General features: G+C 51.7%; 1 protein-coding gene across 1 annotated transcript in view; it reads right to left on the bottom strand.

Annotated features, from left to right (window-relative positions):
- Positions 1–1,566: 1,566 nt before the first annotated feature.
- Positions 1,567–11,814, bottom strand: part of LOC139268199 (butyrophilin-like protein 9) — a 95,607-nt gene continuing 85,359 nt past the window's right edge. The window contains exon 4 of the mRNA XM_070886247.1: positions 1,567–1,829. Coding sequence (XP_070742348.1) covers positions 1,666–1,829 — 164 coding nt within the window. The 3' untranslated portion in view covers positions 1,567–1,665. The remainder of the gene's footprint in view (positions 1,830–11,814) is intronic.

Here is an 11,814-nt window from a genome sequence, read left to right as displayed (position 1 = left end):
CCCTGGACCTGATGGCTTGCATCCTAGGGTAAGAGAAGTAGCGGCAGGGATTGTGGATGCATTGGTTGTAATTTACCAAAATTCCCTGGATTCTGGGGAGGTCCCAGCAGATTGGAAAACTGCAAATGTAACGCCCCTATTTAAGAAAGGAGGCAGACAAAAAGCAGGAAACTATAGACCAGTTAGTCTAACATCTGTGGTTGGGAAAATGTTGGAGTCCATTATTAAAGAAGCAGTAGCAGGACATTTGGAAAAGCAAAATTCGGTCAGGCAAAGTCAGCATGGATTTATGAAGGGGAAGTCATGTTTGACAAATTAGTTGCAATTCTTTGAGGATGTAACGAACAGGGTGGATAAAGGGGAACCAGTGGATGTGGTGTATTTGGAATTCCAGAAGGCATTTGACAAGGTGCCACAAAAGGTTACTGCACAAGATAAAAGTTCACAGGGTTGGGGGTAATACATTAGCATGGATAGAGGATTGGCGAACAACAGAAAGCAGAGAGTCGGGATAAATGGTTCATTCTCGGGTTGGCAATCCGTAATAAGTGGGGTGTCGCAGGGATCAGTGCTGGGACCCCAACTATTTACAATCTAGATTAATAACTTGGAAGAAAGACCGAGTGTAACGTAGCCAAGTTTGCTGATGATACAAAGTTGGGAGGAAAAGCAATGTATGAGGAGGACACAAAAAATCTGCAAAAGGACATAGGCTAAGCGAGTGGGCAAAAAATTTGGCAGATGGAGTATAATTTTGGAAAGTGTGAGATCATGTACTTTGGCAGAAAAAAAATCAAAGAGCAAGTTATTATTTAAATGGAGACAGATTGCAAAGTGCCGCAGTACAGTGGGACCTGGGGGTACTTGTGCATGAAACACAAAAGGTTAGTATGCAGGTACAGCAAGTGATCAGGAAGGCCAATGGAATCTTGGCCTTTATTGCAAAGGGATGGAGTATAAAAGCAGGGAAGTCTTGCTACAGTTATACAGGGTATTGGTGAAGCCACACCTGGAATACTGCGTGCAGTTTTGATTTCCATATTTACGAAAGGATATACTTGATTTGGAGGCAGTTCAGAGAAGGTTCACTCGGTTGATTCTGGGGATGAGGGGGTTGACTTATGAGGAAAGGTTGAGTATGTTGGGCCTCTACTCATTGGAATTCAGAAGAATGAGAGGTGATCTTATCGAGACGTATAAGCTTATGAAGGGGCTTGTCAAGGTGGATGCAGAGGGGATGTTTCCACTGATGGGGGGAGACTAGAACTAGGGGGCATGATCTTAGAATAAGGGGCTGCCCATTTAAAACTGAGATAAGGAGGAATTTCTTCTCTCAGAGGGTTGTAAATCTGTGGAATTCACTGCCTCAGAGAGTTGTGGAAGCTGGGACATTGAATACATTTAAGATAGAAATAGACAGCTTCTTAACCGATAAGGGGATAAGGGGTTATGGGGAGCGGGCGTGGAAGTGGACCTGAGTCCATGATCAGATCAGTCATGATCGTATTAAATGGAGGAGCAGGCACGAGGGGCCGTATGGCCTACTCCTGCTCCTATTTCTGATGTTATTATGTTCGCGCGCGCCCTCGCTCACTCGCACACACACACACACACACACACACACCCTACTTGTGCTATTCAGTGTAAAGACCAGGCTGCTCCATGTTATTGACGGTCAGTTGGAGGTCCCTCTCCCCTAGGTTGACGCCGCTGCTCAGACCGGGGGTAGCGGCAGCGGGTTTGAAAGTAGAGGAGGAGAGCAATGCTCAGCGAGAGGACAACAGCTGACCCGATAAACCCGAGCCGGATCCTGGCCACTTGCTCAGACCCTGTGAGAACAAAAGAGAGATCGGTGAGGGTGGGCAAGTGTCACACCAGCATCAGCAGCAACTGTACAACATCACATGGGGGGTCCCATAGCGTGGGGGGGGGGTCCCATAGCGTGGGGGGGGCTTCCCATAATGCGGGAGGTGGTTCTATAGCGTGGGGGTGTCCCATAGCATGGGGGGGTCCCTCAGTGTGGGAGGGGTGAGAGTTCCTCAGTATGGGGGGGGTGACGGTCCCTCAGTGTTGGGGGGAGGGTGAGGGTCCCTGACTGTGGGGGCGGGAGGGTCTCTCTGTGGGGGGCGGTGGGTGAGGGTCCCTCAGTGTGTGATCACAGTTTGGGGGGTGAGGGAACCCACAGTTTGGGGGGTGAGGAGATCACAGTTTGGGGGTGAGGAGATCACAGTTTGGGGGGTGAGGAGATCACAGTTTGGGGGGTGAGGACATCACAGTTTGGGGGGTGAGGGGACCCACAGTTTGGGGGGTGAGGAGATCACAGTTTGGGAGGTGAGGAGATCACAGTTTGGGGGTGAGGAGATCACAGTTTGGGGGGTGAGGAGATCACAGTTTGGGGGGTGAGGAGATCACAGTTTGGGGGGTGAGGAGATCACAGTTTGGGGGTGAGGAGATCACAGTTTGGGGGGTGAGGAGATCACAGTTTGGGGGGTGAGGAGATCACAGTTTGGTGGGTGAGGAGATCACAGTTTGGGGGGTGAGGAGATCACAGTTTGGGGGGTGAGGGGACCCACAGTTTGGGGGGTGAGGAGATCACAGTTTGGAGGGTGAGGAGATCACAGTTTGGGGGGTGAGGAGATCACAGTTTGGGGGGTGAGGAGATCAGAGTTTGGGGGTGAGGAGATCACAGTTTGCGGGGTGAGGAGATCACAGTTTGGGGGGTGAGGAGATCACAGTTTGGGGGGTGAGGAGATCACAGTTTGGGGGGTGAGGAGATCACAGTTTGGGGGGTGAGGGGACCCACAGTTTGGGGGGTGAGGAGATCACAGTTTGGAGGGTGAGGAGATCACAGTTTGGGGGGTGAGGAGATCACAGTTTGGGGGGTGAGGAGATCAGAGTTTGGGGGGTGAGGAGACCCACAGTTTGGGGGGGGTGAGGGGACCCACAGTTTGGGGGGGTGAGGAGATCGCAGTTTGGGGGGGGGTGAGGAGATCACAGTTTGGGGGTGAGGAGACCACAGTTTGGGGGGTGAGGAGATCACAGTTTGGGGGGTGAGGAGATCACAGTTTGGGGGGTGAGGAGATCACAGTTTGGGGGGGTGAGGAGATCACAGTTTGGGGGTGAGGAGATAACAGTTTGGGGGGTGAGGAGATCACAGTTTGGGGGTGAGGAGATCACAGTTTGGGGGGTGAGGAGATCACAGTTTGGGGGGTGAGGAGATCACAGTTTGGGGGGGTGAGGAGATCACAGTTTGGGGGTGAGGAGATAACAGTTTGGGGGGTGAGGAGATCACAGTTTGGGGGGTGAGGAGATCACAGTTTGGGGGGTGAGGAGACCACAGTTTGGGGGGTGAGGAGATCACAGTTTGGGGGGTGAGGAGATCACAGTTTGGGGGGTGAGGAGATCACAGTTTGGGGGGTGAGGAGATCACAGTTTGGGGGGTGAGGAGATCACAGTTTGGGGGGTGAGGAGATCACAGTTTGGGGGGTGAGGAGACCACAGTTTGGGGGGTGAGGAGATCACAGTTGGGGGGGTGAGGAGACCACAGTTTGGGGGGTGAGGAGATCACAGTTTGGGGGGTGAGGAGATCACAGTTTGGGGGGTGAGGAGACCACAGTTTGGGGGGTGAGGAGATCACAGTTTGGGGGGGTGAGGAGATCACAGTTGGGGGGGGGTGAGGAGATCACAGTTTCGGGGGTGAGGAGTCCCAGTTTCGGGGGTGAGGTGTCCCACAGTTTGGGGGGGGTTGAGGATTTTCATGTCTTGGATAGCCTTGAGTGGATAGACTTGGGTCAAAGTTTTTTGAATTATAACTGGTATTTATATAGCGCCTTTAACGTAGTTAAATGTCCCAAGGTGCTTCACAGGAGCGATTATCAAATAAAATTTGATAGCGAGTCAGGTAAGGAGATATTAGGGTAGGAGACCAAAAGCTTGGGTAAAGAGGGAGGTTTTAAGGAATGTGTTAAAGGAGGAGAGAGGTGGAGAGGTTAAGGGAGGGAGTTCCAGAGCTTGAGGCCCAGGCAGCTGAAGGCACGGCCGCCAATGGTGGAGCGATGGAAATCGGGGAGGCTCAAAATGCCAGAATTGGAGGAGCGCAGAGATCTCGGTGGGTGTAGGGGCTGGAGGGGGTTACAGAGATAGGGAGGGGTGTCGGGCTGGAGGGGATTACAGAGATAAGGAGGGGTGTCGTGCTGGAGGCGGTTACAGAGATAGGGAGGGGTGTAGGGCTGGAGGGGGTTATAGAGATCGGGAGGGGTGTCGGGCTGGAGGGGATTACAGAGATAAGGAGGGGTGTAGTGCTGGAGGGGGTTACAGAGATAGGGAGGAGTGAGACCATGTAGAAGCTGAAAACAAGGATGAGAATTTTGGAATCGATGCGTTGCTTTACTGGGAGCCAATGTTGGTCAGCAAGCACAGGGGGTGATGGGTGAGTGGGACTGGGTGTGAGTTAGGACACGGGTCAGTGAGCACAGGGGGTGATGGGTGAGCGGGACTGGGTGTGAGTTAGGACACGGGTCAGTGAGCACAGGGGGTGATGGGTGAGCGGGACTCGGTGCGAGTTAGGACACGGGTCAGTGAGCACAGGGGGTGATGGGTGAGTGGGACTCGGTGTGAGTTAGGACACAGGGCAGTGAGCACAGGGGGTGATGGGTGAGTGGGACTCGGTGCGAGTTAGGACACGGGTCAGTGAGCACAGGGGGTGATGGGTGAGTGGGACTCGGTGTGAGTTAGGACACAGGGCAGTGAGCACAGGGGGTGATGGGTGAGTGGGACTCGGTGTGAGTTAGGACACAGGGCAGTGAGCACAGGGGGTGATGGGTGAGTGGGACTCAGTGCGAGTTAGGACATGCGGCAGCGAGCACAGGGGGTGATGGGTGAGCGGGACTCAGTGCGAGTTAGGACATGCGGCAGCGAGCACAGGGGGTGATGGGTGAGCGGGACTCGCTGCGAGTTAGGACATGGGGCAGCCAAATTCTGGAAGAGCGCAGGAGGCCAGCCATGTTGGAATGGTGAAGTCTGGAGGCAACAGAGGCATGGATGAGGGCTTCAGCAGCAGTTGAGCTGAGGCAGGGGTTGAGACGGGCGATGTTACGGTGGTGGAAATCGGCGCTGGTGTTGATGGAGGGGTTACGTGGTCGGAAGCTCATCTCGGGGTCAAGCACGACACCCAGGTTGCGAAGAGTCTGAGATGAAGATGTGGCGTACATGGATTTTAGCAAAGCTTTTGATAAGGACCCACATGGCAGACTGGTCACAAAAGTAAAAGCCCATGGGAACCAGGGCAAAGTGGCAAATTGGATCCAAAATTGGCTCAGAGGCAGGAAGCAAAGGGTAATGGTTGATGTGTGTTTGCATGACTGGAAGTTTGTATCGAGTGGGGTTCCGCACGGCTCAGTACTGGACCTGTTGCTTTTTGTGACTTATATAACCCGAACTGTGGAGCTGTTCTCTCGCAGGTCGGGGAGCCATGATGTTCCAGTTCTTTTATAACACGACCTTCGAGAGAACACCCCCACAGGTCACCACTACAATCCCCGCACGCGCCGCTACAAGTGTGCGACGACTTCGAGGTGGGCGAATGGGTGACGTCATCAAAACCCAGGTCTCCGTTTGGAGCGTGGACAGGAATATCGGTGGAGCCCAGGTACAGCGGAGGAGCGGCGAGAGATCGTGGCGGAGGAGCGGCGAGAGATCGTGGCGGTGGTCTTATATATATGTACTTGTATTTACTCTGTACAGCCACCAGAGGGCTCATTCCTCGGAGTCCCAAGGGATCCCGAATCCCTTGGGAGCACAGGTATTTAAGGAGGCCTCACAGGTTGGAGAGGCACACTGGAGACCTGCAATAAAAGACGAAGGTCACACTTTACTTTGAGCTCACAGTGTTCAGTCTGACTCTTTCTCCATACACAACAACTGGCGATGAGATACAGATAGTGAACCCAAAGATGCAGTGAACAGGGCATCCTGGAGAAATTCTCGGAGGGAGATGATTGGGAAACATTTGTGGAGCGACTCGACCAAAACTTCGTGGCCAACGAGCTAGATGGGGAAGAGAGCGCTGCCAAAGGAAGGGCGATCCTCCTCTCCGTCTGTGGGGCACTAACGTATGGCCTCATGAAGAATCTGCTCACTCCAACGAAACACACGGAGATATCGTATGACGATTTGTGCACACTGGTCCAAGAGCATTTGAACCTGAAGGAAAGCGTTCTGATGGCGAAGTACTGGTTCTACACCTACAAAAGGTCTGAAGGCCAGGAAGTGGCGAGTTATGTCGCCGAGCTAAGTCGCCTTGCAGGACATTGCGAATTTGAAGGACATTTGGAGCACATGCTCAGAGACTTTTTCGTACTTGGCATTGGCCACGAAACCATATTTCGCAAACTTTTGACTGTAGAGACCCCGACCTTGAGTAAGGCCATGACGATAGCCCAGGCATTCATTGCCACCAGTGACAATACGAAGCAAATCTCTCAGCACACAACTGCTGCTACAAGTACTGTGAACAAAGTGATGTTGTTTTCGAATTCTAACGTACAGGGCAGGTCACACATACCTGCAGCTGCATATCCGCAGATGTCTCAGAGCCCACCATCAAGGGTGATAAATGCAAGGCCATTAACACCTTGTTGGCGCTGCGGGGGTGATCATCGTGTTCATTCATGCTGATTCAAAGGGTACATTTGCAAGGGCTGTGGAACAATGGGACACCTCCAATGAGTGTGCAGGTGAACTGCTAAGCCTGTTAAACTTGCAAACCACCAGGTTGCAGAGGAGGATCATGATGAACCAGAGCCTCAGATCGAGGAGCCAGAGGTACATGGGGTGCAGACATTCACCATGATAATGTTGAATGTTGAACTAAATGGACTCCCGTTGTCGATGGAGCTGATCACAGGCGCGAGCCAGTCCATCATGGGCAAAAAGACTTCCGAAAGTTTGTGGTGCACCAAGGCATCAAGGCCAGTCTTAACTCCAGTTTGCATGAAACTAAGAACTTACACAAAAAAACTGATTCCTGTAATCGGCAGTGATACCGTAAAGGTCTCCTACGATGGAGCGGTGCACAAGTTATCACTCTGGGTGGTACCGGGCGATGGTCCCACGCTGCTCGGCAGGAGCTGGCTGGGAAAGATACGCTGGAACTGGGACGACATCCGAGAGCTATCGCCCGCTAGGGACACTTCGAGTGCCCGGGTCTTAAACAAATTTCCTTCACTGTTCAAACCAGGCATCGGGAAATTCCAAGGAACAAAAGTGCAGATCCACCTAATTCCGGGGGCGCGACCAATTCATCACACGGCGAGAGCAGTACCGTACATGATGAGAGGAAGGGTAGAGATCGAGCTAGACCGGCTGCAAAGAGAGGGCATCATTTCACCGATCGAGTTCAGCGAGTGGGCCTGTCCTATTGTCCCAGTCCTCAAGAGAGACAGACAGCACCGTCAGAATCTGTGGCGATTACAAAGTAACTATCAATCGTTTCTCCCTGCAGGACCAATACACACTACCAAAAGCGAACGACCTCTTTGCAACGCTGGCGGGAGGTAAGATGTTCACGAAGCTGGATCTGACTTCAGCCTACACGACATGACGCAGGAACTGGAGGAATCATCGAAGGCCCTCACCTGCATCAACACGCACATAGGTCTTTTTGTTTAAAACAGATGCCCGTTTGGAATCCGATCAGCGGCGATGATATTCCAGAGAAACATGGAAAGTTTCCTGGAAGACCACGATGTGCGGGAGCAACTTCAGGATGACATTTTGGTCACAGGTCGGAATGACAGTCGAGCACCCGCAGAATCTGGAGGAGGTTCTTCGTCGATTCAACCGCATGGGGCTCAGGTTAAAATGCTTGAAGTGCGTTTTCCTGGTGCCTGAAGTGGAGTTCCTGGGAAGGAGGATTGCGGCAAACGGCATCAGGCCCACCAGCACGAAGCTGGAGGCAACTGAGAACGCACCGAGGCCACAGAACGTGACGGAGCTCTTGAACAACTTTGGTAACATCTAACTGGGTCTCAGCACACTGCTAGAACCACTGCATGTCTTACTACAAAAAAGGGGCGAATGGGTCTGGGGCAAATGCCAAGAAAATGCCTTTGTAAAAGCGAGAAAATTGTTATGCTCAAACAAATTGCTTGTGTTATATGATCCATGTAAGCGTTTGGTACTAGCATGTGATGCGTCGTCATATGGCGTAGGGTGTGTATTGCAACAAGCTAATGATTTCGGGAAACTGCAACCGGTTGCTTATGCATCCAGGAGTCTGTCTCAGGCTGAGAGAGCCTACAGCATGATTGAGAAAGAAGCGTTAGCGTGTGTCTTTGGGGTAAAGAAAATGCATCAATACCTGTTTGGGCTAAAATTCGAATTGGAAACTGACCATAAGCCACTTATATCCCTGTTTTCCGAGAGTAAAGGGATAAATACCAAAGCATTGGCCTGCATCCAGAGATTGGCGCTCACGTTGTCCGCATACAACTACGCCATCCGCCACAGGCCAGGCACAGAAAACTGCGCCGATGCTCTCAGTAGGCTGCCATTGCCCACCACGGGGGTGGAAATGGCGCAGTCCGCAGATCTAGCCATGGTTCTGGAAGCATTTGAGAGTGAGCAATCACTCGTCACTGCCTGGCAGATCAAAACCTGGACAAGCCAGGACCCCTTATTATCTCCAGTCAAAGGCTGTGTGCTTCACGGGAGCTGATCCAGTGTCCCAGTGGAAATGGAGGAAGAGATAAAGCCGTTCCAGCGGCACAAAGATGAAATGTCTATACAGGCAAACTGCCTTCTGTGGGACAATGGAGTACTAGTCCCCAAGAAGGGCAGAGACACCTTCATCAATGACCTCCACAGTACCCACCCAGGCATCGAAATGATGAAAGCGATAGCCAGATCCCACGTGTGGTGGCCCGGTATCGATGTGGACTTAGAGTCCTGCATTCACAGATGTAATACATGCTTGCAGTTAAGCAATGGACCCAGGGAGACGCCGCTAAGTTTATGGTCTTGGCCCTCCAAACCATGGTCTAGAATACACGTTGACTATGCAGGCCCGTTCTTGGGTAAAATGTTCCTTGTGGTTGAAGATGCGTACTCCAAGTGGATTGACTGTGAGATAATGTCGGCTAGCACGTCCACTGCCACTACTGAAAGCATGCGGGCCATGTTTGCCACTCACAGATTACCCGATGTCCTGGTGAGCGACAACGGGCCATGTTTTACCAGTGCTGATTTCAAAGAATTCATGACCCGTAACGGGATGAAACATGTCACATCTGCCCCGTTTAAACCAGCGTCCAATGATCAGGCAGAGAGAGCAGTGCAAACCATCAAGCAAGGCTTGAAGAGAGTAACTGAAGGCTCACTGCAGACTCGCCTATCCCGAGTCCTGCTTAGTTACCGCACGAGACCCCACTCACTCATTGGGACCTCACCTGCTGAACTGCTCATGAAAAGAGCACTTAAGACAAGGCTCTCATAAGTTCACCCTGATCTACATCAACAGGTAGAGAGCAGGCGGTTTCAACAAAGTGCTTACCATGATAGCGCAAATGTGTCACGCGAGATTTGAAATCAATGATCCTATATTTGTATTAAATTATGGACAAGGTCCCAAGTGGCTTCCCGGCACTGTCGTGGCCAAAGAGGGGAACAGGGTGTTTCGGATCAAACTTTCAAATGGACTCATTCACCAGAAACACTTGGACCAAATCAAACTCAGATTCACGGACTACCCTGAGCAACCCACCTTGGACCCTACCTTTTTTGATCCCCCAACACACACACCAGTGGCAACCAGCACCACGGTTGACCATGAAGCAGAACCCATCATCCACAGTAGCCCTGCAGGACCCAACACACCAGGCAGCCCAGTAAGGCCAGCTGCACAGCAGCCCAGCGAGGGCCCAACAAATGATACAACAACATCAGCTTTCACACCGAGACGATCAACTAGGGCAAGAAGGGCCCCAGATCGACTCACATTGTAAATAGTTACACTGTTGACTTTGGGGAGTGGGGGGGGGGGGGGAGTGTTTTTATATATGTGGACTTGTATTTACTCTGTACAGCCACCAGAGGGCTCATTCCCGGAGTCCCAAGGGATCCCATAATCCCTTGGGAGTACAGGTATTTAAAGAGGCTTCACAGGTTGGAGAGGCACTCTGGAGACCTGCAATAAAAGACTAAGGCCACACTGTACTTTGAGCTCACAGTATTCAGTCTGACTCTTTCTCCATACACAACAGGAGGAGCGGCGAGAGAACGTGGCGGAAGAGCGGCGAGAGATCATGGCGGAGGAGCGGTGAATATTTGGTGCGGAGGAGCGGCGAGAGATCGTGGCAGAGGTGCGGCGAATAAGGGTGCGGGGCCCAGAAGAGGCAAGGGCCCAGGGGCAGCACGGACCAGCCCACACTGCGATATGTGTGTGCATTGGGTCCGTGCAGCAGAGCTGGTCTCCAGTCGTCCTGGTTAACCCTTGCCACTGGACCAAGACCTAGCTCTGTCAAGCCTGTGTGGTGGCTGGTGTGCAACGGTCACCACACGTTAAAAAAATCCACGCACAGGCATCTTCCACCCTTCAGGATGTAGTTCGGGATCCGGAATATTAGGTCCTTCATTGAAACATCTGTGAACTCATGAGGAAGCAAGTCATCCTCGTTTGAGGGACCGCCTATGATATCAATGATTTAGACCTGAATGTTGCGGATATGATTAAGAAGTTTGTAGATGATACTAAACTTGTCTGTGTGGTTGATAATGAAGAAGAAAGCTGCAGACTGCAGGAAGATATCAATGTACTGGTCAGGTGGGCAGAACAGTGGCAAATGGAATTCAATCCGGAGAAGTGTGAGGTAATGCATTTGGGGAGGTCTAACAAGGCAAGGGAACACACATTAAATGGTAGGACACTGAGCAGTGTAGCGGAACAAAGGGACCTTGGAGTGCAGGTCCACAGATCCCTGAAGGTAGCAGGCCAGGTAGATAAGGTGGTTAAGAAGACATACAGTATATTTGCCTTTACTACCGAGGCACAGAATACAAGAGCAGGGAGGTTATGCTTGAACTGTATAAAACACTGGATTGGCCACAGCTGGAGTACTGCGTGCAGTTCTGGTCACCACATTACAGGAAGGATGTGATTGCACTGGAGAGGGTACAGAGGAGATTTACGAGGATGTTGCCTGGACTGGAGAATTTTGGCTATGAGGAAAGATTGGATAGGCTGGGGTTGTTTTCCTTGGAACAGAGGAGGCTGAGGGAAGACCTGATTGAGGTTTATAACATTATGAGGGGCCTGGATAGAGTGGATAGGAAGGACCTGTTTCCCTTGGCAGAGGGGTCAACAACCAGGGGGCATAGATTTAAAGTAATTGGGGGGAGGTTTGAGGGGATTTGAGGGGAAATGTCTTCACCCAGAGGGTGGTGGGGGTCTGGAACTCACTGCATGAAAGGGTGGTAGAGGCAGAAACCCTCACCACATTTAAGAAGTATTTGGATGTGCACCTGAAGTGCCATAACCTACAGGGCTATGGACCCAGAGCTGGAAAGTGGGATTAGGCTGGATAGCTCTTGGTCGGCTGACACGGACACGATGGGCCGAATGGCCTCCTTCTGTGCTGTAAATTTCTCTGATTGTATGAAGAGGGGAGGTGAGCAAGGGGATTTGGGAGCCCACTTCGGGTAGTCGAGCGAGACCATAGAAACATAGAAAATAGGTGCAGGAGCAGGCCATTCGGCCCTTCGAGCCTGCACCACCATTCAATAAGATCATGGCTGATCATTCCCTCAGTACCCCTTTCC

The sequence above is a fragment of the Pristiophorus japonicus genome, chromosome 8 (genome assembly GCF_044704955.1).
Source record: "Pristiophorus japonicus isolate sPriJap1 chromosome 8, sPriJap1.hap1, whole genome shotgun sequence".
Taxonomy (NCBI): Eukaryota; Metazoa; Chordata; class Chondrichthyes; family Pristiophoridae; genus Pristiophorus; species Pristiophorus japonicus.
Note: the sequence above shows the minus strand (reverse complement) of the source record. Positions and strands in the feature narration are given on the sequence as shown.